Below are 25,756 nucleotides of genomic sequence, written 5' to 3' on the forward strand. Positions count from 1 at the left end.
TTCCCCTCCAGTGATAATGTGAGCCCCAGTGTAAACAAGTATCTGGAGCTGTAACTTCGTATTATAAAATTTCTCAGTACAAAACACAAGCCCAACAGATGCAAATGGCTGAGCTGTGTCCTGATCTGAGCTGTATTTCTGTGCAATGGTTCAGCCAACCTATTTTAACAAGAATTAAGGGACACTGTGCCTTGCCTACAAAGAGAAATCAATCATGACAGCGACTTGAGAATAACTTCCCACATCAAGACTCTCTAGTTTGAAGTATAGTTTATTTAAGAATAAATGCAAAGTCATTTCATAGCAAAGAATATGAGTTAACTGCAGCAGAACAGTTAGTTTGGAAAGTGATGACAATCACTTTTCCAGCTAGACGAGTCCTCGGGGAGAAAAAAAAAACTTTCAGCCACTTACAATACGAACAGCAGTGGCAGACATTACTTGAATTCTTGCTGAGATTTCCTTCTTGAGAGAGAAACATTTCAATTGAAAGAAAACTACCAGATTGACATTGGACCGACAAAATGCAAGAGCCAGCCTAACTGTCTCTGTGCTGAAAACGAGCCTCAACCATGCGGGTAAGTGACTCTGGCAAAGGTTTGTACACTGCCTTCAAAACACGCCGCTGCTGAGAAAGTGTGTTGCCACAGCTCCGGCAGGAGGCTGAACCAGCAGCCTCTTGCCTTGGTCTGGGAGGTACAGAAGGAATCCATGAGTATCTTGAACTTTCCTGGTTCTTTAGCTTTCACATTAGGATGTACTCCTCCTTCCCATGGCCTAGCGTCTTTGCCAAGAGGAATCAGACTGTCCATGGTTCTCCACAATAAGATGGTTTATTAGAGCACTCTCAGGAACTGAGGAATGGAGATTTGGACATGCTTTTGTTTTCTAGTCACACATAATAAGGCTTAGGATTTGAAACACAGAAACAGGAGGAAATAGGCAGACCGAGTCACCTCACTGATGGGTGTCAGTTTACCAAACATGATTTACCAGCTAAATGCCTCAAGCTTTTTGAATCCCCTTTTCTTTTTGCTGGATGGAGAGCACCTCCTGCTGCTGTGGTGGGGCACCCTTCCCAGAAGGGCAGGGCACATGCTTGAAACAAAGAGTGGATGTGAATTGCCATCTTATGCAGAGGAGCTTTCCTCTTACCAACCACGCTGGGGTGGCAAGGGACAGTGCACTGGCCTCAGGAAGCGCAGCATGGCCGGCCTCTCTTTGGCTCTTTGTAAAGCAGATTCCACCTGTTCCTCAGAAAGATTCTCCCCTATGTAGGATAAGTTCTCAAGATTTGTTTGGACGTCCTCGTGGAAGCTGGAGGCTTGTAGCCAAGCAGACCGCTGGGCACCTACCCCTGAGGCAGCAGGTCTTGCCACTGTATCCCCCGTGTCAAAGGCTGCTTGCACCTGATGCCTGGCCAGGCCTGCACCCTCGAGAATGACAGCCTGGAGGGTCTGACACTGGTCCTGTGGAAGACGTTTTGCTAGCACAGAAGCTTTCTTCCAGAGCTCAGCTTTGCCCTCTGGCTACATAGACTTAATAGTCCACAACAGGAAGGGCTGCAGCTGTGAACTGGTAAACCCTTTGGCCAAAGGAATTCAGGCGTCACAGTTCTGGCTTTTGGGGTGCAGTACTGTGCTCCGGGCCTTCCTTCTCCCTCACCACTGCGGCCTCAACTACCACACTCTCATGTGCAGATTGAGAGACATAACAGAGCACATCCTCAGGGAGGATGTATTTTCTCTCAATTTCTTTTGACACAGGAGGAACAGTGTGGGGTGTCTGCTGTACTTTACCAGCTTGTCCAAGATAGGATGCAAGGGCATGGCAGCTCTATTGCAAAAGGACTTTTGATCCAGGTACCAACCAGTGAGACTCCCTGTTGACTCCTGGAATGGAATTAAGTGAAATCTGACCAGTTTAGCCAATCTTTTCAAGAACTGGGGGAAAAGATGGATTTTCTGATGTGAAAGTATTATCCTCATTCTAAAATGATAGGTAAGATCAGCCAAATCATCCTCTCCAGAAGAACCACAGGAACAACGCTCATCCCTGAGAGGAACACCTGGCTTCCAGCTGGATGAGTCACAACCCACTGTTGTCGAGGTGGGGTGTGGGGACACTTTCATGGGGTGATGATAGTGGCTGTTCTGAGAGCGTTGGCAGAGGGGGCATTCAATTAAACAGCTCTGGACGCCATCCTTGGTTCCAAAAGCACCCCGGCCATGCTGGAGCTCACAGAAGGATCTGCAGCAAGTTCTGGAGGTGGCTCTTGGGGCCTTGCGAGAGCCTCAGCAACAAAGAGGGTGGCTCTGGACAGGACAGAGCAAACCCAGACACTGAGATTCCCCCAACTGATAGTTCTGGTCCTGACACCAGGTAGAGGGGATGGAGACTGGGTCACAAAAGTGCTTGAAGGTTGTGGCTTGTGTTCATGGGCTTGAAGCTTTTGGGTTCTGTTTAGTTCTTATGTGACAGTGCTGCTTCTCCTGGGAGCATGTGTTGTCAGGTACCGCAGAAGTTTACTTTGGGGAGGCAACTCGGGTTTTGGAGAGGACAGCAGCGGGTCCCTCCGCAGAGCCGCTGTCCCAGGCTCTGCCGACAGGCCCAGCGCAGTTGCTGGCTGTAGCGCTGGGCCAGAGCCCCGGCCGCTGGCGGTGGGGCGTGAGCCGATGCTGGCGCTTGGCGGATTTCGCCGTTGCCGTCCCGCAGCTCAACCGCTCAAGGCGCAGGCCGGTGCCGTGCTGCTCGGGGCCCGCGGCAGGGCCCCGGGGCGCTCCCAGGGAACGCGGGCGGCACAGGAGGGCGTGCCGGTACGGGCGCCGCAGCCCTGCGGGTAGCGGCCCGCTCCCAGACTGAGGACACGACGGGGACGCTCACCGGCCGCCGGGGCAGCGCGGGGAGACGAGACCCGGTCCGGTCGGGCCCGGGAAACCACCGCTCCCAGCGTGCCCCGCGCCCGCGGGAACTACATCTCCCGGCAGGCAGCGCGCATGCGCGCAGGCCGGGCGGAAGCGGGCGGAGCTACCGCCGCCAGCCCCGCCCCCTTTGCGCCGGCCGCCATTTTGTCACCGACTTTCACCCGCCGCCCGACGGGGCGTTTTTTTTTTTTTCTTAAAGGAGAAGCGACAGCCAAAAGCGGGCCCCGCCGCCAGGCCTCGCCGGAACCGCGAGCGGCGCCGCAGCCCCGCGGCAGGGAGCGGCCGCGCGGGGCGGGGGGGGCGAGCGGCTTCCCCCTGCCAGGCCTCGCCCGCGGGGCGAGGGAACCCGGGGGCAGCCGGAGGGGCGCAGGCAGCGGCGGCGGCGGTAGGGAGCCCGGCAGTGCCGAGGGCCGGGCGGCGGCCGCGCGGCGGACGGGCGAGCCGGGCGGCGGGGGCCGGCGGAGCGGCAGCCGAAGGGGCCGCGCTCGGGTGGGCGCCGCGGCGGGGCCGGCCGGGGGGGGAGCGGGCGAGCGAGCGCGGCGGCCCCAGCGGCGCCTGCGCGGCGCGGCGCACGCCCGGGGCGCGCGGGGAGCCGCCCGCTGGTTGGCCGCGAGACAGCGCGGGGCCGGGCCCCGCCGCGGTCAGGCCGCCCATTGGCCGGGCGGCGCGCGAGCGGCGGAGACAGGCGGGAGTGCCTCCGGGGCGGGGCCGGGGGCGGGGCCGTCCCTCGCCTCCCGCCCGCGGATTGGCGGGCGCGGGGAGGAGGCGGGTTCGCCGGGCGGCCCCGCGTGAAGGCGGGCGGAGGGCGGTGATTGGGCGCGGCTGGGAAGGTTTGGCGGGAGGGTGGAGCGCGCAGCAGCCGCCGCGGCCCCGTCGCTCGCCGACCCGATGCCGGCGGGCATCGAGCAGCCGGGGGGCGCCGAGGAGCAGCCGCCCGCCCAGGGCCCGCCGGCGGCCGCGGAGAGGCCGCCGTCCTCGGGCCGCCGCCGCCCGCCGCCGCCGCCCGCCGCCGAGCAGGGGGAGGAGTCCGGTGGCAGCCGGGTGCTGAGGGGCGGCCGGGAGCGGGGCCGGGCCGCGGCCGCCGCCGCCTCGGCCGCGGGAGGAGCCGCCGCCGCCGCTGCCGCCTCCCGCCGCCGTAAGGCCGAGTATCCCCGGCGCCGGCGGAGTAGCCCCGGGGCCCGGCCCGCCGCCGAGCAGCCCGCCGCCGAGACGCCACCCGCGGCCAAGAAGGCCCCCCGGGCCGGGTGAGTGCCCTGCGGCGCCGGGCTTGGCCCCCGCCCTCCGCGGGGTCGGGGCCGGGGGTGGGGGGCTGGCGGGCGGCCCCGGCCGGGCGGCTTCTTCCCCCGTCCAGCTCGAGTGGCGCCTAGGCCCCGGGGCCCGCCTCCAGCCGCGGGGTGCCCCGCGCCTCCGCCTCTTTGTTCCGGGCCGGCCCCACCGGTCCCTTCCCAGGAAGGGCAGTGTCCTGAGCGCTGCTGCCCTCGGCCGCCCCGCCTGCCGCAGCAGGCGTGCCCCCGGTTAGAAGCGGAACCGTGAGTGCCCGCTGCGCAGCGCCCTCGGGGATAGCTGCCGCCTTCCCGGGTGCTCCCTGGTCCCCAGCTCCTTCTGGCTCCGTACACCAAAAGTCTCGGTGAAGGAGGTGGCGGGATTTGTTTTCCCATGAGGAGATGACTGCATCTCGCTGCTGCTTTATTTCTGGAGTAGGAAACTAGCCACGTGCGTATGTACTCTTGGAGCCTTTGGTAACGTCGCTGATCTGCCGTGTTTTAATTGCAAAGCTCCTCTGATTTGGACATAACTATTATGGGCAAGACTGGGCTGATGTATTAGTATAGTTCACCTAAGCTTTCTCTGGATGAAATAATCTGTGATGCTGTAAGAGGTTGAAGCCAGCGATATGAGCACAAGGCAGCAGGTCTGTCCACAGTTGGGAATTAGGGCTCGTTCTCCACATAATTGTTTCTTGTTTCTGCTGCCATGCCACAGAAGTTGCCTCTTATGCTTGTCCCTTGTCTTTTTTTCAGGGGCACAGATAAAGCAGCTGGTAAAGGTAAGAACTGAATTAATCCTACTGTTGTATTCCACCCAGAAAGTCAGGGCTTCCCCATGAAGGTAGCCACACCTCTGTTGGATCTTCCTTTTAAATAATATTTTGTTGCTTGACAACATGCAGTTTCTTTCCAAGGTGTCTCTTCAAAACTGTGGAACTGCGGTAAGCTGCTGATGTTTGCATGTGCCCAACGTGCAAAAACTTGTTCTTCCAAATAACCACTAGGGTATTACTTTGCTGTCAGAAGTTGAGACTACACTGCGCCACAGTTTTGACAGCTCTTGTTGCACGGTGGTCCAGAGTAGCTGGCAAAACCTGGGCTCGTGTCTGTTCTGCTGCTGTCACAAATACAGGTGTAGGTCCTCAAGAGATGTGTGAAAGATACGTAGAAATAAGAATATTCAAATATTTACTTTTCTAGCTTTAGTGGATGGTGAAATTTTTTATGCTTGTGTGTTCAGGGATGAAAAAGAAAAGTTTTGAAGGGGAGTAAGTAGCTTAATGGGTCTGATCAAGAAAGCCCCGGCTGTGGGGAGCTGCAACCAGGAGCAGAACTTTTGTTCTTCCAGTGTTCTTCCAACTCTGCATCTATTTAACAGCTTCTTGTGCAAGAGAAATGTTAGAGGGCTTTGCTCCTTACACAGTGATGACTTCTGAAACAGTTCCAAGTAAAAGGCTTTCTGTAGTGTTGGGCTTGATCTGGCACTAGCGAATTGCCATAGAATGAAGTAGTGAGGAAAGAAGGTCGTACACCCGTGCAAATTAATTCACCTTGCTGCGGAGCTGTTCAGTTCTGCTTTGCAGGTATTTGTGTCTTAAAGGCTGCCTTTATTCTTGTAATTCTTTAACGCTTTAACTTTGTTTCTACAAGTCTATACATTTATTTTGCTTGGGTGTTGAAAATCCATCACAGTTCTAGTTGGCAAGGTATATTTTTGCAGACCAAAGCAGAATTAACTGATGTGTGTTTAGCACAGACCCCGCTTGCGTGCGTTTAATTCTTACTGCGTAAAGGGTGGGCTGACTATTGTAAGAGCTTCAGCCTTTTAGGTCAAAGCAAAGTTGCTGAAATGTGTAAAAAGGTGTGATGTTGGCACTTAATACACATATGGTGTTAACATCACATTTTAATGGTGATTCTCAGTGGTTTGGATACCCTTAAGCAGAAATGTTCGCATGATAGTGGTGGAAAACAGGCAGAATAGTCCCACTTTTACTCCACTTTCTTGAGATGTGCTTGGGAATGGCAAATATCCGTCTGAAACTTCCCAAGTTTGGTGGTGCTCTGCACTCTGGCCGTTTTAGACTTGTAGCTTTGGGCTCTTAAGTGATTCAGCTGTCCTTGAACGTGAGAGTGGAAAAAGTATTTATTAAATTTCTTGGTCTCTTTTTTTATGATTAGACTAGCAGCCAAAATGGATGGCACGAACATTTGCATGGAAATTGGCACTGAGAAGTGATGACTGCTTCTAGTCCAAAGGAAATCTGCCTTGGTGATTTTTTTTGTTTTGTTTTATTTCTTATTTGGTTTTTAGTCTTTAAAAATGCAGAAGCGAGAAAGCTGCACTTCTGTGTCCCAGCTGCACGCTGGATGAAATCCTTGCTGTGTGTTTGTGCTTATTGGAGAAGACATGGAAACACTGAATAAAGTGTCCTCCTCAGACAGATCATGCAGTATGCAGGGGAGAAGCTTCCCTCCTGCTCCCCCCTTCTTGGCCTTTAGCGTGAAATGTGTGAAGAAGCCTAATCAGGTGTAAGCAAACTGCAGCTTTCCTTGCACAGCAGGGTTTTTTGGTAGCTAGGAGTAATTCTGAAAGATAAAATACCATTCACCATTTCACCCCAGGATGGAGCTGGGTTGAGGAAGAAATCCAGTAAAGCTGCTGAGTGGTTCTGGTGATGGGTTTGAGTTTAGTGCTAACAATTTACTGTCGTGAGTTCTGACATGGAATTGAATTCTATGTGGTGATTTGCATTATACTATTATCCTTTACTGTAAAATACTAAAGCCAGTTTGGAATATTAAATTTTCATGAGCTCAGCCATAATTAGCTTCTGTATACAGGGCAAATGGCCTGTGGAAGTGAGGTATACCTGGTGACATGTCCTGTGTACCTATTGGATAAATCAGAAACTTGCTGCACCAAAGTTTATTCAGTAAGTGTTGTTGCCTTAAGTTTGGGATTATATTTTTGAAGTAAAGTCACCAGCGTTGCTGTTGGTAAAGAAAGCTTAGCAGTGATGGGCATGATCACGGCTAAATTTGTGCTATTGATTATAACCAAGATGCTGTAACAGTGGAAGTGTCTTGCCAGGGTTTACATTCTCTGATAGTGCCATGGGATCAGAGAGCTTCTCTGCTTGTCCACTTGGGAGTGCAGGCACAAAGGTCTGACTGTGCAGGTCTGATGGGAAGATTGCTGGGAGGTTGAAGTCGAAGGTGTGTACTGTCAGAATTAGTCTGCGATTGTTACCATAATAGTGTGCATGAAGGCAGTTGCAAAGTCAGCTGTGCTGATTGTATTTCCTGTCTTGTCTGCTTAGTCATGCATTTGCAATATTTCCCTAATGTGTTCCTGTAGAAATATTAGTTACATAAGTAGAACATTTAATCTCAGTTTATAAATGAGTTCATGTCGCTATAGTCAGGCAGTTAGTATAATTCACATTTGACTTCCCATGATGATGTATATACTTGTGGAAATAGTTTTCATTTTAGTTAGGCCTGAATAATTTTAATTAGTGGAATATAGATTTAATGAATACACTTCATGTCCTGCCATCACTGGGTCGGAAATTCACTGCTTACTGTGACTCTTATTAGCAGTCAGACAAAACTCGCTTCTCCGATTTAATTTTACGGCCAAATCAGTTTCTGACTCCATCCACCTTTTTGTAAGATTTTTACCTCTGCTGTTTAGTAACCACTTTTAAGAGTTTGAATGAAGTCTTACAATCAATTACAGTTGAAAAAACAGGCTGTGAAGCTATTCTGGAGGGAACGTTGGAGTTGTGGCTGAGTAGAAAGAAGCCAGGTTTGTGCTCAGTGGTAGAGCCCCTGCCTTACTGTGTTCCCAGAACATACGTGCTTTGTCTTCGAGGTTTTAGAGCTGCAGGTTGCAAGAAGGCTACTTCTTCTGCAGTGAGAAGAAAGAGGGTGGGATTGGAAGCATTGTCTAATGTTGCTCTGCCTGTGTCACAGCTGAAACATACTCGATGTGGACCCTTCTTTATGCAAGTTATTTTTCTTGCATGTTTTCATCTTGTAACTTCACATTGGTATTGATGCTTTTTTGCAGTGATAAGAACAAGTTCCAGTGTAACTTCTGAAGTGCACGTAGGTACACGGCTGTGTAGTAGCGCTATCAAAAGGTGGGAAGAAGGGTTTGTTGGAGAGGTAAAACATGGCCTTTATTGATGAAGTCTTTGCTTTTGATCACAGCTTTTAAGTAAATGAATGTAGTGCCATGTGCATGGAGAGTCATCTCCTTGGAAGTCCGTTCTCAAATCAAAGTTTTTTTGCACAGCGTGGGCTAAAGGATGATGCCAGCAGTATTTACATATTTCCTCAGTGATGGTTATAGAAACCGTGTGTTAGAAACGGAGTCATGTGCGGAATACTTTTGTTAGATATTCACACAGTTGGAGAACTATCTTGGTGATTTGTTCTGTGATAAATTTTTTTCTCTCGTCTTTCCATATGAGGCTACTGTAATGCACTTTGTGGGTGGTTATTGCAGCCGTTCTCTCACCACAGTGGCTTCCAAGCTGCGATTTGAAGGCTCAGGGGAGAGGGGAGGTCAGAGGACTGTTTCTTCAAGGACCGTGAAAGGAAATGAGTGGGAAACACAGGCTTGCTCTGTAGCAGTCTGCTTTTAACTGCTAGAAAAATGGTAAACTTCCATGGATTAAAAAAAGATGGAAAACATTTAAGACTCTAGTTGTACAAAACAGTTTTGTAGCATAAATAACTCACATTATACCTCATTATTTGTATTCTTAAAGCTTCATGCTTCTTTGGTAATGACTGCTTTCCCTTAAGACTTTGTCACTGTTTTGAGAGAGAAATGTCATTACTTAAAATCAAACCTTATAAAAATGTGCCGAATTTAAATAACTCGGATTGCCCAAACCTACTTTCACTCCTACAAGGATTTTCCTGTGTCCCATATGTACAATTTCACAGCTCTTTGGCGGGGGAGGAGCCTTTTGGATAGAGGTTTACGCTAGGATTTTTTTCCCTGAGTTTCATTTTTATCTCTGCCATTAAAAAAATTCTATGTTCAGTGCTTTAACTGTTGTATGGTTACTATGTTAAATCTAAGTCACAGTCTGTGTGCACTTATTTTCATAATAGTTGTTTTGTAACTTAATAATTCTTGGTTTGTTTTCCTTTCACTTAATTGTACATAGATATTTTCTGAATGCGTCTACTTGGCAGGGTTAGTAAGATCCTTTCAAATGCTTTATAAATTAAAGTTTAGGGAATTTGTTAGCAATCACAAACTGTTAATTTGTAACAGTAGAAAGTTTCATTTTTCTGTACATCAAGGGTAAAGTGACATGGGTATTTGTTACTGTTGTTATGTCAGAAAGAGGAATCTGTTACTGCAACAAGCTTACCTCTGAGGGGCAGGTTGAAAGGGGGTTGGTAAATCAAAGCTTGAACATCTGAACAAGCTGGCTGGTGAAAGTAGATGTGGAGTGCCAAACAGCTCCCAGTTCTGAGAGTGATTGAGTGGATTTCTGAGCTGCCAGGGTAGCAGGACTGGTGCCTAGCAATGCACTGGTTACAGAGGGCAGGCTGATGCCAAGTCCACGAGCTGTGCTGTAAGCAGCAGAAGCAAGCGGCTCTGCTCCCAGAGCGTTTCCATCCTTCATCCCCAGTGACACCCGAGGACAGCAGTATCTCCCAGCAGTGCTGCCGACTTTGCAAAGTGGCATCTGTACTAGCTTTACTTCCGCACACCCTTCCTGCAGGGAGTGGTAATTCGGGTCTCCGTTCTCTGGCTACCTGCTTCTCTTTCCTGAAATACAGAGCAACACTGCATCTGCAAGTTGTTAGGGGAACGGGGGTGCACAGACACAGCAGGATCACGCAAGGCCTCTGATGAAGGAACTGCTACTACTTCTTCAGGAAGTGAATGCTGTTGGTTTGGACTTTCTGCTCTTTGCAATGAGTAATTGATATCTGCCTGGGACTTTGTTTTCCTTCAGTGCTTGGAAAGAAAGTCTGGGAGGCGTTGCATGTGGGATATGCGTATTTACGTCTCAGGCCCTTGCTGTCAGTTACCCAGCCACGCTCTTAACACTTGCTGCATCCAGTAGTGTAAAAAAAGAAGTGGTAAGCACCCTGTTCTTGGAGCAGCGTCCTATAAAGAAAATGCTGTGGGACTGGGGAGTGAAGCAGCTGTAGATGAAGCAAGAAACAAAGCATGAGAAAGCACAAGTGCCAGTCTCCGTGGCTTCCTGTGGGTATCCTGCCTGTGAAGTGGATTTATGATATAGGGAGGAATTGAGACTCAGAAGGGTGAGTTTATCTCCTGGTCTAGGAGACAGTGGACAAACTTTCATATTTATCCCTTTTGTTTCAGTTCGTGGCAATGCTGGTATATGTAGAAAAATGTGATACAGGTTCTGAGATAGATGCTTTTGCTGGTTTAGTCACCTTGCGTGCAGTGCTCCGGGGGCAGAGTTAGAGTGTGAATGAGAATATGTTTCTGCTACACATCTGAAATGGGAATCTGTGCTGACTAGCATGCTGAGTAATGATGGAGCGTTACTGGGGTAAGCTCTGTTAAGAAGCAGAGCAGTGCCCAGAGTCTTGTTTGCCTAAACAATTATAAGGGAGCTACAACTTTTTAGCTAGTTTCCTCCTAGATTTCCTTTTCTTGTCCCTTCTCCCAGTGACCATTTCTTTCTTCACAGATTTTAAGATTAAAGGACAGTTGGTGCCTCTTGTGTACCATCACTCAAATCTATACATGTTTTCTGCCCTGGACACCATTAAGTTTAAAGACTGTTGGGAAGAAGCAGCAGAATGGTGAAAGTACCTCAGAATGAAAGCTGTTTATCATTGACTGACTTAAGGGAGAGTTCAAGGTAGGAAGAACCATGGGAGCCAAAAGATCAAAAGGATTGGTAGGACTTCAGAAAGTGGATTTTCCCTGTCTCTCTCAAATGACATCCTGATAGATGCAGGCATCCACACACCTTCCGAATCTAACTTCTGCAGAGGCTACGGGATGAGGTGGGTAATGATTACTGTCAGTATTCCCACCAGGGAAGTGGTGGATTCCCCAGCATTGGTCACTTTTAAGATTCATCTGGACGAGGTGTGGGGCCATCTTGTCTAGACTGTGCTTTTGCCAGGAAAGGTTGGACCAGATGATCCTTGAGGTCCCTTCCAATCTGGGTTTCTCTGATTAATGTCGGTGCTGGGGAGTCACGGGTGAGTGTGAGCATGAGGGCGCTTCTTGGCAGACTCATTTTGCCAAGTCATGGCTTCTGTTGCCGTCTCTCCATAAAATGTGATTCGGGCAAAAGCCAACAGCGCTGGGTCTTAATCTGAGGTTGCATGTGGTGACTGGCTGGCAGACTCTGCCAAAAGGAAGGCATGTAATTCGTTTTGCAGCAGCTGATCTGAAAAGCAAATGCTCGGTGCTTCTTTTTGCTTTGGGCTGGGGGTGCATCGACACTTCTTGTGCCTCATTCTTTTGTCCTCCTGCAGTCTGAGTTCTTATGACCTGGTGTCTGTCACTACTGCTGATGCTTGCTACGAAATAACAGGATGTGAGCCTATAATCCATTTTCTGTGGGTCTTCTGGGAGGACAGGATCCTTCCAGAGGAATTGTGGCTAGCCAGAGCTAGTGGTGTTGACAAGTTTATATGGTTTTAAATGCAGAATTGACTACAGGCTAACTTAAATTTTTCCTATGTTTCAGTCTCAAGAGTTTCAAGCAGTGTATTTTTTGTTGAAGAGCAGAGCCCGATTATCTGTGATAGCAACGTTTATTCCCTCTGTCTTGTTTCTCTTGCTTCTTTGTGCCATTAGCCAGATCCTAACTCAGGAGTGTGGCTTTCTGTGCAGAGGTGTTTGTGAGAGGAGAGGGGTAATCCACAGGGTTCCTTCACAGGCTAAGTGTGATCCCCAAGACAGGACTTAAAATAATGGTAAGGTCCCTGTGTAACCAATCAAGAGAGACAGGCATCTCCTAACTCCTTCCACTGGTGACGGAGACAGACAAGGACAGCCGTGTTTCTGACCTCAGTGCAGACTCGAGTCCTGTTACTTCCTGCCTAACATCAGCAGTCTGGGGAGGAATCCTCAAACACAATTAAAATTGCAACACCTCCAGTGACAGGCCTGTGATTACCTCTAATGCCAAGTCAGGTGTGTTAGACAAGAATGCAGCCGGAGGAGGAAGTTCTGCTTTTCTCTCTAAGCCAGCTGCTGCCTCTGTATTTAGTGGTTTTTTCATTACCATTTTGGTTTGATGGTTGTTTTTTTGTTTTGTTTTTTTGAGAGGCAGGCTGGATTTATCAGAAAGCTGTTTTTGTGAAAGAAAAAGGAAATTTAGGTGTGGGAAAGAGGTATAAAATTTATTAAAAGTCTAGGACTTTTCTTGCAATTTTTGATTTTGGACGAAGTCTTGGTGAATGCTGATTCCAGCAGCTAGTGCAGCTGAATACTTGGCAGATACAAGTTTCCTGGTGCAGCTCATACCTTTGCATAGGGACCTGTATCTGCCATTGTGAGGGTCTAGAATTATAAGGATTTTCACCTAATAGCTCTATATTGCTTTATGAGATCTACTGCAAAGTAAATATTTGATGCTTCTCCTAACTATGGCTTTTTTTGGAGGTACATAGGTATTCACAGCATGTTAAAATGCAATGAATCTGTTAGACAAGTATGCTGAAGTAGAGGAAGAAGTAAAAAAGGAGAAATCATGGGGAAAGGCTTATTAAACACCTTCACTTCAGAGAAATGAAGCAAAATTGCTAGGTGAGTGGTGTGCTTTGTAGAAATGTGTTCTGAGGGTGGTCTGTTTCAACTCAGTAAGTCTAATCTTTAAAATACTAGCTCTTGCTAAGAAATCAGTTGAATGCTCAATCTTCCAAATGGAATAAACCTTTTTAAACAGCAGCAGTGTGTGCTACCACTGGTGGCATGGTAGCGTTTGAGGGCAAAATTTCAAGAGAATGGTTTTAAGTGTCTTTGGATTTGATTTAGCATTCAAAAAAATTTCATGTTCCCAATTAGAATTAAAAATGTAAAGCAGTCGTAGTTCACCTCAATCTGCTAAACCAGGAAGCCAAAAAGAAGGCGTAGTTCATGCCTGAAGATGAAGTGGACTTTATACATGCAAGACATCAGACTTAGTTGCTGTTTTACAACAAAATTGTGATGCCTCGCATCCTGTATTCCAGTCAGATTTTTTCAGTCAAATGTTGATTATTTCCATCCTGTTAATCAAGGACTAGGGAATGAGTCATGCAAAGCAAACTACATGCTAGAAGTAAAAGGATCATTTGGTTCAAAAGGCTTGATGCAAAATTAGAGATTTCAGGTTGGGAGGCACCTCAGGATATTTCTGGTCCTACCTACCTGCTTAACATGGATTCAACACAGAGTCTACATCATGTTGCTCAGGGCTTTCTCCAGTCAGGTCTGGGCAAGCTCAAGAAGTGGGCCCATGTGAACCTCGTGAGGTTCAACAAGGGCAAGTGCAAGGTCCTGCACCTGGGTCAGGGCAACCCCTGGCTGTGGGATGAAGAGATCGAGAGCAGCCCTGCAGAGAAGGACTTGGAGGTACTGGTGGATGAAAAACTGGACATGAGCCAGCAATTTGTGCTTGTAGCCTAGAAAGGTAGCAGTGTCCTGGGCTGCATAAAAAGAAGCATGGCCAGCAGGTCAAGGGAGGTGATTGCAGCCCCTCTACTCTGCTGAGACCCCACCTGAAGTATTGTGTACAGCTCTGGGGTTCTTGGTACAAGAAAGATATGGACCTGTTAGAACGGGTCTAGAGGAGGCCACAGAAATGTTCAGAGGGATGGAACATCTCTGCTATGAGGAGAGGCTGAGAGAATTGGGCTTGTTCAGCTCTGAGGAGGCCTTGTTGCCGCCTTTTAGTACTTAAAGGGGACTCATAAGGAAGACAAGGACAGACTTTTTAGTAGGGCCTGTTGCAGTAGGACAAGGGCTAATGGTTTTAAATAAGAGGGTAGATTCTAACTAGATATAAGGAAGTAATGTTTTACAATGAGGGTGGTGAAACACTGGAACTGAGGTTGCCCAGAGCGGTGGTAGATCCCCCATCCCTGGAAACGTTCAAGATCAGGTTGGATGGCCTCTGAGCAACCTGATCTAGTTGAAGATGTCCCTGCTCATTGCGGGGGGGGGGGTTAGGCTAGATGACCTTTAAAGGTCCCTTCCAACCCAAACCATGCTAGGGTTCTGTGGAGGCTGCACAGCCTTGCTGGGCCCCTCTTACAGTTCTTGACTATCATACTCTTGGGGAAAAATGCTGTTCCTGTATGCAGTCAGACCTCCCTGTTTTGCTAGATGACCCCTGCCCCTCATCTCCTTGCTGAGGTGCACAGCAGGAAGGTTTGGTTTGCTCGAGAGCCTGCCTGTACACTGTAAGGCTGCTGCTGCTTGCCCCCAGGGTTTTCTGTTCTCCAGGTGGACAGGTACTTTTCCCTTGGCTTCTCAGGTTTTGTGTTTCAGCCCCTGGCCGTCTTGGTGGTCTCCCTTGGACTTGCTCAGATATGTTGACAACTTTCTTGTGGGAGTCCAAAACTGGAGGGGGAATCCAAATGTCTAACAAGTGCTGTGTAAAGGACGTTAACAGTGTTCCTCTGTTTCCTGGCCCTGCTCCTGCGAATGGCACCTTGGATGCTGTGGATCTCCCTCGCTGCCAGGGCGTGCTCCTGGCTCTTGATGTGCAGTTTGCTCTTCACTGGGACTCCCAGCATAGCAGAGCTGCTCCCCAGCCAGTCCTTAGAGGACTGTCTGCTGCCTTTGCCAGCAGATGCTTGATAAATTCCCAGGCATCTCAGTGGTGCTTCTGGCTGGTGCTTAGGCAGCAGAAAACTACCTGAAACTAGACAGCAGTGTAAATACATTTGGGTAAAAAGGAGTGGATCAGAGCTTAGCCTAAAGCACAGGCCCCGCAGAGCACTCCAGGTGGCTTTGTGCACTAAAGCAGTGGCAAACCTGGAGTACTGAGTGTAGCCAGCTGCTTGGAATTACTTTCTTCAGCACATTGTTTGTGACGTTTCAAAAGGCACTTGAGTTCATTAAGGCCTAGTGTCACAGCAAGCACCAAAAAGTGAGATGGGGTGAACTGTACTTGGAGAATTTTGGTTTTTAGGGGATGAACTTGCTCACATAGACATTTCAGCCAGTTCTGTTATCTTGCCAAAACATATCTGGAGATCAGCCATAAGCCAAAAAGAAACCACCTGTAGAAGCTATAAATGAGACCTCAGGCTAACAGTGCTTGTGATGCTTTTTGCTGTAGCATAAGACCACAAACATCCAGCTCAGATCCCTCAGGGTTATTATCAGGCGTACAATTCTGATTAAAGATGTGTTTGGGGGATTCTCCAAATGTGACTTTTAACGTGGTCCAATTTTGAAGCTAGTTTTCATAAAGCAGTTGCTGAGGTTTATGAGTGTCTATCTTGTAGTGCTTAGGGGAGATCAGAGCCAGCAAATAATAATCTTAGAAGGCTTTATCAGAGGGAAATGTAAGCTGTTTTCAAATATTTGTGTTTTACTTAGAGGCAGTAGGAAATGTGATGAGAGTTTGAATGAAGGCTTGCTGAGGTGTGTCCTGTCTGGCTTGGTAGAGCTGCACTCCAAATCTGTAAGAGGTAGTGGCTTCCTTGTCAGAGCAGATGGGAGCAGTCAGGCTATTCAACATTGTGCGACAGAGAGGAGTGTGAATTAATGATAGAATTAATGACTTTTCTTGCTATTAAAGTGGTTGTAATGGGTGTTTCAGATCCCAAAGAAGAGAAGGAAGAGGAGGAAGTTTCCAGTGTCCTCAGCCATGGCTCTCCTGTCAGCACAGCCAGGCCGAGCAGAAGCTGGCGCAGCAGCAGGTCAGCCACTGCGGCCCGCCAGCGTGACACTGAGAATTCACGTGCCTCCAGATCCAAGACTGGTTCCCTGCAGCTTGTCTGCAAGTCGGAGCCAAACACAGACCAGCTTGAATATGGTACGTGGGAAGCCCTGGCATGAAAGTGTCTGGAGGTAGTCAGGTCTTGGGAACCTTTGAAGGGAGCTGGATGTGGGCGTAACTTTGTGAGCTGTATGCAGACTGTGGCTGGTACAGGCGTGGTGCTTCTTGGTCATGAGTACCTTCTGCCACCAGCACTCCTGGCACTGAATGTCGACGGAGGTATCTTGAGACAGATGAGCTCACTGCAGCGAACACAGATTGAAACCTAATGGTGACTTTTCCTTTCAGAGGTCACAGAAGAGCATCGGTCTCCAGCTGGAATCAGGTAGGAAATTTTATTTTGTGGTATTTAATATCTCAAGAAGGGAAACTAAGGGCCTGAGTTTGTTTTTTTTTTAAAAAAAAGTGCTTCTTTTGAAAGGTTCTATGGGATGGATAGTAGCTCTGTTTTCAGTCCTGGACCTTTTTATTTTCAGTCTGGATTGCAGATGGACTGCAGATGTCAGGAGATACTGTAGAGGCATAGGCAGTGAGATTTGATGTGGGCATTTTCACCTGGTGGCTTTTTTCCTCAGGAGAAGATGCTGTAGTTAGGTGGGTTCACAAGAGGAGACTGCACTGCCTAGCCTGCCTGTTTTGGCTCTTGTCATGCTCCTTAGTCAGAGCAAGCTGTTAGCTTTCCCCAGTCATGCTGAATGAGGAAGTGCTGTGTAATAGTGTCTTTCCCATCCCAGGGGATGATGCGTGAATATTCTTGCCGTAGTGCTTAAGCTGTTGCTGCTAGTTCTCTGTTCTCCTTTCTCCCAGCAGTGATGATGAGGAGATGCTCATCAGTGAGGAAGAAGTTCCCTTCAAAGATGATCCAAGAGATGAAACGTACAAGCCCCACCTAGAGAAGTATATTAGATTATGTACTTACTGTGTTTTTAGAAACAGAAAAAAAAATTGTGACATCTTAGTTGAATGAGCTTAATAGGACTGTCAGAACCTGTGCTAGCTGCTAAGGTGGAATGGCTCCCATTGGACACACTGTTTTGCTAAATACACTAAATATTGCCCACAACTATCAGGACTGTCCTTGTCTAACAGACTAAAGCTGTAGAGCCCTGCTGGCTGCTGGGTTCTTCCTTAACTCTTGTTCATACTTCTGCTTAGAAGTAGGACTTGATAAATAGATCTGAACTTGGATCCAGTTTTTGCTTAAATATTTGCAAAAAGCAGACAAGGGAAAGAATATTGGAGTAATATGTTGTATGTGTATCTTTGTAGGGAAGCACCAAAGCAAAGGAGAAAAGCTAGTAAGGGGAAGGAGGAAAAAGAGAAACACAAAGAGATTAAAGTAGAAGTGAAAGAAGAGAGTGAGTTTCAGGAAGATGAAGAACCACCAAGGAAGTGAGTACAATTCTGCAGTTATATGTAGCAGTGTGTATTGTATATTTTGCGCTCTTACTTAGGGTATGACAATGTTTTGTTGTCGTTGGCTTCCCTTCTCCTCCTCTGGGTCTGAAAGATAATAGGGCAGAACCTTTTGTTCTGATACTAGGAAGCAGAACTTCTCTCTCATACATGTTTGGCAAGATAAGATAGTTGGTATTTTAATTTAGTTTAAGTTGAGGGGTTTTTTTCTCCATACTGTGGTTTACCAGTCAGCCTACCTGGATATGGCCACACGGTGTGAAATACTTCACAGCATTCTCAAAACTAGTTTCTGTTGTGGTGACTGAAATGGATTAGACTGTATTAGAAAGCCAGTCAGAGAAGGCAATATCTCTTCTGTTGTGTGCCTGGAGGCAGACACGGGAATACTTTGTACGTGTCATGTGGTAAGTGTCCTCTTTGTATGTCTGAGACTAACATACCAGAGCTCAGAAAAAACAGCTGTGTTTTCTCTCCTTTTGGAGAAATAAAAGAACAAGCTTGCTACCTAGTCAGTCACTACTGCTTTGAGTGAAGACTCGGAACCTCTGGGTATGCTGTCACTGGAACTCAACACTGAAGCTTTCCTTCTGGCAGCTGAGGTAGACTGGATTTATGTGTCTTTGTCAAAGCCATCCTTTGGGATAGTATGAGGGGGGAAAAAAAAACGGGTTTTGTGCTTTTAGCTCCTCTGAGCATTGGAACAAACGGGGCTCCCTCTGCTGGTCTGTGGCGTGGGGCTCTGCACACCTTCGTTTTCATTTCTCTTGCTGTTTCTAAACTGCTGCAGAGCTGATTTACATTGGAGAGGAGTACGGATGCTGACATTTTGAGAACTTTATTTTTTCTGTTAGAAATGGCTTTCTGAGGCTGGTGGTTGTGTTTGTTTGGATCAGACACTACTTTTGTGCATAATAAAACCTGTGCCTCTTCTGAAGGCTTTGGCTTGAATGCTGAGTGCCTGTTCAGCATGTTACTAGCATAGTCTTGCTATCAATAAAGATGTCTCAGTACAGTCTAGAAACGATTTCCATCAATTCACTCTAAGAGGCTGCAGCAATATGATCAAGAAGGCACAATGTTCTGGGCAGAGGCATTGCTTGGGAGGGTGCGTTTTACATGTAAGCATAGGTCTGCTCAGACAGAGCATGGATTTTTGTCTTGGCAGGTGTGTAAGCTGCTATAGTTAATTCAGAGGACTGTAAAATAGCTGCAAGGTTATTAATCCTGTTCTTCCCAGTCATGCAGATTAGTGTTCTTCACATGGTATGAAATGCTACCCAGCAGAGAAGAAGAAATAAGGTGCACCATCAATTCTGGACTGTGTTGGCAAAATTACATGTTTATAAAAAATGCATTAGGAAATGGGAGGAGTTGTGAGAGCAAACCACATGAAGCATTTATTTGTCAAGAATGTTGCCTTCCTCTGAATCTGCCTCCAACTTGCACTCAATTGATTCTTCTAGAGCTTGCAGTTGATGAGGCAATAGCTTGCTGTCTGTGGCAGAAGCTTACGAGACCAGAATCTTGTGTGTGTGCTGTTGTGCAGCCTGGAGAGGGATGAATTTAATAAGGTAACAAGTTGTTTGGGAAGTTTCAGGTTTAAAAGAAGAAATGTGGAGTGTGTGATGCCTGGTTGAGGAGTTTTTAAAAGAGCCTTTCTTCACTCCGTTGTGGCAGGAGAGTTGACAGTTTCTGACCACAGCCTGTGAGGCTGTGGGTGTCTGATACCTGTTTACTAGTATCTGCACAGTTGTGAATAGTGGGCTGAGACACATCTGAGCGAGGCAACCATGCTCAAAAATATGTTGTACGCTAGACCTAGCAGGTAGTCACGCCGCCGCAGCCTGGCTGTCTTGGCAGAGACAGGGTGATTTGAGCTCTGCCGCGTGCCACCAAATGTCATACAGAAAGAAGTGTCACCCAGGTATCAGCAGGGAGCGGTCTTCTGTGTGACGTGGCAGTTCTGCAAATTGCAGGGACGGTTTGCATGAAGGCCTGATTATTTAACTTCTTTAGGGAACCTGCCCCTTATTACAAGAGTGTTTCCTTAGAAATTCTTCAGGCGTTTTGACACAGAGCAGGTGGCAGACTTGCCAGAGCAGCTGACTTGCCAGGTGTGGTGTTACTTTTCAGCCTAAAAGTGTGGAAGAGTTCTGTAGCATTTCTTGTAGCATGCTCCTGCTTTATAGCATACACTTCAAAAACTCTGCCCACTACCAATGCAAAGAAGCTTCTTTCAATTCTGTTTCTGTAACCCTGTTACAGGAGAGGAAGGAGGAGAAAGGATGACAAGAGCCCAAGGCTGCCCAAGAGAAGGTAAGTGGTCCCCTCTACTTGGTTCTGTTCTGGAGTCTTGCTTCCCTTGTGTCCTGCACAGAGATGTTCATTGTCTCAGAGCTATCTCGCACAGTATAGAAATCTGCCTTAAAGGGGCAGGGAGGGGGATAGCAGCATGCCTTGCCTTTCCTCCTTTCCTTCCCCTTTCTCCCTGTAGGTGTGGGCTTGATTTCTTCCAACTCAACCAGCCCCACCTCCCCACTTCTGAGTTGATCCCTAGCCTGGCCATTGCCCAGTGATAAGGTCCTGGGGTTTTCTCAGCTCTGGGGAGAGCCCTCAGGTAGTGCTAGGAATGGAGGGAACTCTTGGACAGAGCCTCTACCAGCATAGCTCGAACAGGAATAGTGGAGCATAAACCTGTGTGCTCACATCACCGAGCTGCACTCACGCTCGTTGGCCTTGCTGCTGCCCTGGCTTCAGATGCATCAGCTAACCACTCCACCCTTCTCCTTGCTGACTTCTTAGGAAGAAGCCTCCGATACAGTACGTCCGCTGTGAGATGGAAGGCTGTGGCACAGTCTTGGCTCACCCACGTTACCTGCAGGTTGGTTGACTTTTCATCTCCCCAATGGCATGTGTGTGGGCAGGGAAGGGCTGTTTCCAACAGGCAGCTGATCCTCCGCTGGCACTGAAGCACTTCTTTCTAATGTCTTTCTGTTAGACTTAATTGTGGCCACGTGTGTCTCTTACCTGTCCTGTTGCTAGGTGTCCGCATTTGTTTGGCTTTCTTCTCTCAGTGGAGATCAAAGCCTTTGTATTCATGGTATAAGGGTGTCTCGTGAGTGATTGAAGTCTGATGGCCTGCTGGGGGCCATCTGCGATCAATGTGTCACAGCTGTTCTCTTAGCCACGAACAGAGAGAGTCTACAACCTTTCACTCTTCCTTTATAGCATCACATAAAGTACCAGCACTTGCTGAAGAAAAAATATGTGTGTCCTCATCCCTCCTGTGGTCGGCTCTTTCGACTCCAGAAGCAGCTCCTGCGGCATGCCAAACACCACACAGGTACAGGGAGGTGGGAGACAGATACAAACTCCTCCTCAGGTCAGTGAACAGAGAGGGGAAAAAATGGAAAAGCATCTAGGACTTCTGGGGAGGGTGAAGCCAAGGCAGCTGGCATAGATTTGCAGCAGCAGCAGGGTATTAATTCCTTCTGGATTACCGTCTTTTAAGGAAATGAAAGAAATAGGCTATAGAGCTTTTAATTCACCCCCTGGCAAGTATCACTCAGGGGTTCTGTAGAGGAATAAACCAAGTCAAGCTTTATCTTAATTTGCCAGTCCTTCAGTATTGGTCAGAATGGATAATTAGCTCTTAGGAGAGTCTTAATCATGCCTTAACTCTCCAGATCAGCTGCTGTGGTGTATTGTGGGACGCCTCCTCCTTTGCTATGCCTGCTGGCTTCCCAGCCCTTCTAGTTCTGCTGCTTCTTGGGCAGCTTTACCTGCACCATGTGAAAGCTGGAAAAAGGGAGCAGGTCTGCGGGAGAGTAATGCTCCAACCGGTGTTGCTTTTTAGATCAAAGGGACTACATCTGTGAGTACTGTGCCCGGGCGTTTAAGAGTTCTCATAACTTGGCGGTGCACCGGATGATCCATACGGGCGAGAAGCCCTTGCAGTGAGTACCTCTGCCTGTCTCTTGATCCCCTGCTTTGAGGGACCCTTGGGCACAGCTGTTGTGGGGCTGCACCCAGAGCAGGGGCAGCTCTGAAGTCAGGGCTGGAGCCTGTCTCTGGTGTCCCAGCTCTCTTTAAACATGCACCTGCAGAAGTGTTTGAGCTGCCACTTGTCTCGCCTGCTCCTTAAGGCAGTGACTCAGTCGAGATCTGAGGAACATAAGCCCTCTGCAAATAAAACTGGAAGAACTGGAGCTACAGTGACACCCCATTTTAGTTGGGCCCTGTTTTCCTGGGCTGCCTCTTGCTATTGCTGTCCCCCCAAGTGTGTGGGGTGTCCCTTTGTTGTGACCGCCTCTTTTTTTCCCCTCCCAGGTGTGAGATCTGTGGATTCACCTGCCGGCAGAAGGCTTCCCTCAACTGGCACATGAAGAAGCATGATGCGGACTCCTTCTACCAGTTCTCCTGCAACATTTGTGGCAAGAAATTTGAGAAGAAGGACAGCGTGGTGGCCCACAAAGCCAAGAGCCACCCCGAAGTGCTTATTGCCGAAGCACTAGCTGCCAATGCGGGTGCCCTGATCACCAGCACCGACATCCTGGGCACTAATCCCGAGGCCATCGCGCCGCCCACCGATGGGCAGGGCCTCCCCCTCCTGCCCGACCCCCTGGGAAGCGCTGCCCCGGCAGATTGCCTGCTGCTGAACCCCGACGGGATGCCGAAGACGTACTGCGGTGGGGCAGAGCGCGTGAGCCTGGTGGCTGACGGCAAGCTCTTCGTGGGCAGCGGCAGCAGCGCAAACCCGGAGGGGCTGGTCATGAACACAGAGATCCTGGGAGCCACCACAGAGGTGCTCATCGAAGATTCAGACTCCACTGGACCCTAGTGGGTGGGGAGCACGTGGGTGCTGGGACAGTTTGGACTCTGTATTTAAAAGGAGGAAAAAAAAAAAAAGAGGAGACACTTACTGAAAGAGAGAAAAGTTAAACAAAACTTACAATACTAGTAAATAACCGAAGGGTCTGCTCCCCTCCAGCGTGGATCACAGCACATCCTCTCTCCCAACCACTTCTCTCTCCCACTGCTCCTTTGTAGAAAGGGGCACATGCTGCCATTACCAGAGCAAGTTGGATTGAGCGACGGATTTCCCCAAGGGAGGGGAGACTGCTGAAACCCTTTGCTCTACCCCAAAGCAGATGCCTTTCTGGCTCCTTGGTGTGGCCCCTCTCACAAACTAGAAAGCATTTGATGTGCTCTGGACAAGTTTCTTAGGACTCCCTCTCGCCCCTGGTCCCAACTTCTATGCATCGCTGCACTCTGGTCCTTGCAGTCTCATTCTTCCCCCCGGGGCTGGGAGTTTGGCTTGGCACTTTAGGCCCCCTCAGCAGGGTGAGCTGTGAAACAGCGCACGTCCCTCTCCCCACCGCACTCCTCTGCTCCAGCTCTGGCAGGAAGTCGAGGGAACGCCCTGGCTCATAGATCATGTTTGCTTGGAGAGGCCCGGGGGCTACGGGAGCCCTGCGTGGGAGAGGCAAGGAGGAGCATCCCAGTTTGACGACAGTAATTTGCACTTTGAACATGCTTCGTTTTTGTGTTGTGGTAACAAGATTCCTTATTTATTGATTAAAAAAGGGTCGGTATTTTTTAGTTATGTTCTTAGGGGGTGGGGGCGGAAGGTGTTCAGGCTGTTTCCCAGTAGGCTCCTTGGCCCTAGCGAGTGGCAGGGAGCACGTCGTGCCATCATAACAGCAGCTGGAAGAGCCGAGGTGAAGGCAGCATTGTGGAGTCAGATGTCTCGCAGCTTTTCCAGAGTAGAGGGAGAGCCCCTGGAGAAGAGCCCGTTTGCAGTGGGAGTCTCTGCAGCAGCCTTTTAGCAGGAGGATGAGGTGAGTGATGGAACAGCTGGCTGTTGTCTCCCTCCCTCCCAGGTCGGGGTGAGCTCCTTGCATTAAATCTTCTCTCTGCCTCCCCCTTGCTCCCTAGTCTTTCGGGGAAGAACGTCATTAGCCAGGAACTTGTTCTCGTGACTTAGGATGGTTGTGAGCTGCTTGCTGCTGGGGGATGTTGTCATCTGACTGCCTCTCCTTTCCAGGTCTAGACAGATACAGAAGCAGGGACTGGATGCGGTTGTCTCAGGCTTGTTTATTTAAGGCAATAGACTGACGCAGGACTAAGGGGCTGTCAGCTTCTCTCCCTGCCCTCATTCTGGGGGGAGGGTGTTGTGCAGCCATGTTCTCAAAGCTTCGCTCTTCTGCACAAGCACCCCTGCTTTCCCTGAAATGTGGCGGTTCAAGTGTTGCCTGCTGGTGTAGTGAGGACAGCTCTGAGCCCTTGGAAAAGCTTATATAGAGTATGATGTGTCTGCTATGGAGACTTGGATCTTTTTTGCTCTTCTCTGAAACTTTGCGTGGAGATTCAGTGGCCTTGGATTCGTAGTGTTTTTGAAAGAGGTGAAGAATAACCTGGGCTTTTTGTTTGTTTGTTTTTTCAGTTGGGTTTATGTGGTTGGGAGCAGAGCTGAAGTATCTTGTCTGAGCACAAGATCAGCTAAATTGGTCTGTAGGACACAGCAGCAGCTTGGCAAAATCGAGTACCTGGGGTCTGGAGAATGGCAATAAAACACGGAGTTGAACTGGAAGCTTTTTCCAGGAAACTTACCTTGAACACCCACTCTGTCCCTTGTGCTGCCTGGAAATCCAGCTGTGGCCCAAGCCTGACAGCATTTATTGGGCTGTTTGTCCTGATTTACCCCCTCCCTTCCCCCCTTACACTGATACCTTTGTCAGAGCAAGTTGAAACACTTCTGGTGTTGGGGCGGTTTGTGGCTGAACAGTTTGCAACCCTGGTGTCTTGTGCCCTGGATGTGGGCATCCCACATTCTTGCACCGTGGCAGCAGTGTAGCTCCCACGCCTGCAGGAGATGTGGCCAGCCATGCCTCTCCTGGAGAGGCTCCCGAACACGCATCTCCTGGGACAGTGCACGTCAGGTCTGTGGTGGTATGGTGTTAAACTAAACCAGTTTCTTCAGTTGGGATGATCCAGTTTCTTGCTTGGATCAAATTGCTGTGATTTCCAGCAGGAAGCTTTCAGGTGGCCATCCGGCCCCTTCCCCTAGCAAACTGAAAAGCAGCAGCACAAATGAGACTTGTTCAAACCCAGCTCTGATGGTTTCACCCACCAGCAGCGTGGGTCTTCTGTCCGGGGCGGCTTGGGGCTGCCCCGTGTGGTGGCCCGTTCCCTGGCCTGGGTGCTGGCCGCTGGTAGCAGCTGCGCTCACGTGTGGGTTGGCTGTGTGGTCCCCAGCGCTCGTTCTAGACCTGCCATGCTGCTGGAGCTGCTTCCCTGCCCTGTGCCCCGTGGGAGGTGCGGAGTGGGCAGAGCTTTGCACAGAACACTAAATGGAGAGCTTGGGGTTTTGTTTTCTGAGGGATGGCACAATAAAATGCTTCTGGGTCAGGGGCTTGCTCACCTCTGGTGGCGTAACGCTTGGCACCCGGCTGGGGCGAGGGAGGCTGCCTTGTCCAGCTCGTTTGTTTCCCAGCCTGGATGCCTCCGCCAGTCCCCACCTTGTCCTTCCATGCACACCTCTCGTAGCTCTCCTTTTTCTTTTTCTGGTCCTGGCCAGTTGCCTGTCTGTCCTCTAACCGCAGCCTGCTAACCCCTGATGCAGGAGAGACTGGCGTAGCTCCCTTCCCACTCCTCTTTGAAACCCTAAAACTGACACAGCCCTCCTGCAGCTCCTCCTCCCTTTGATGTCTCTCCTTCACTCGCATGCAGTTCGCTTCAATAAATTATTGTAGTAGTTTGCAATAAACTTTTTTGTATTTTTTTCTCTGTATTTATTTTTTTTTTTTTTATCCTCCTGGGGAGGGAACAAGGGGGCGCAGGGCCCTTTGCCTGCTCTCTGCCCCCCGCAGAGCTGAGGGTGCTGTGCCCAGCACGGGCAGGGGTCTCTCGGGGGATTTGGGCCGGGGGGGCTGTGCCAGCTGGAGCTGGGGGGCTCTCGGGGCCCAGCAGCGCTTTCTGCAGTAGCCACCAGGTGGCAACGATGCTGCTGGGTTGGCCACCGGCCCTGGAGCTGGGGCAGCCCCCCAGGCAGTCTGGGGCAAGGCTCGGTGTACTGTGACACTAAAGGGAAACTGCTTTTCAACTCCTGTTTTCTCTATTAATCTGGGTAATACATAATCAAAATAAACGTACTGAGGAAAAAACCAAA

The 25,756-nt window shown here is 49.2% G+C and overlaps 1 protein-coding gene across 2 annotated transcripts; it reads left to right on the top strand.

Annotated features, from left to right (window-relative positions):
* The first annotated feature begins 3,558 nt into the window (after nucleotides 1-3,558).
* On the top strand, nucleotides 3,559-25,756 carry ZFP91 (ZFP91 zinc finger protein, atypical E3 ubiquitin ligase). 2 transcript variants are annotated; one of them, XM_074917775.1, is made up of 12 exons: nucleotides 3,559-4,168; nucleotides 8,019-8,058; nucleotides 10,492-10,501; nucleotides 15,988-16,203; nucleotides 16,456-16,492; nucleotides 16,975-17,064; nucleotides 17,437-17,559; nucleotides 19,852-19,902; nucleotides 20,389-20,467; nucleotides 20,815-20,929; nucleotides 21,443-21,542; nucleotides 21,916-25,756. In XM_074917775.1, the coding sequence occupies exons 1-12, from the start codon at nucleotides 3,813-3,815 to the stop codon at nucleotides 22,424-22,426; spliced, it is 1,728 nt and encodes a 575-aa protein (XP_074773876.1). In that variant the 5' UTR covers nucleotides 3,559-3,812; the 3' UTR covers nucleotides 22,427-25,756. The 2 variants fall into 2 exon arrangements, with proteins under 2 accessions (XP_074773876.1, XP_074773877.1); XM_074917776.1 differs by lacking the exons at nucleotides 3,559-4,168; nucleotides 8,019-8,058; nucleotides 10,492-10,501 and having other exon boundaries at nucleotides 14,549-16,203; nucleotides 16,978-17,064.

The sequence above is a fragment of the Athene noctua genome, chromosome 14 (assembly GCF_965140245.1).
Source record: "Athene noctua chromosome 14, bAthNoc1.hap1.1, whole genome shotgun sequence".
In the NCBI taxonomy this organism is placed as follows: domain Eukaryota; kingdom Metazoa; phylum Chordata; class Aves; order Strigiformes; family Strigidae; genus Athene; species Athene noctua.

Coding starts and splice junctions, on each gene's coding strand:
- ZFP91 (XM_074917775.1), top strand. CDS start 3,813: ATGCCGGCGGGCATCGAGCAGCCGGGGGGCGCCGAGGAGCAGCCGCCC. Junction 17,065..17,436: donor TACAAGCCCCACCTAGAGAA/GTATATTAGATT, acceptor GTATCTTTGTAG/GGAAGCACCAAAGCAAAGGA. Junction 20,930..21,442: donor GCATGCCAAACACCACACAG/GTACAGGGAGGT, acceptor GTTGCTTTTTAG/ATCAAAGGGACTACATCTGT.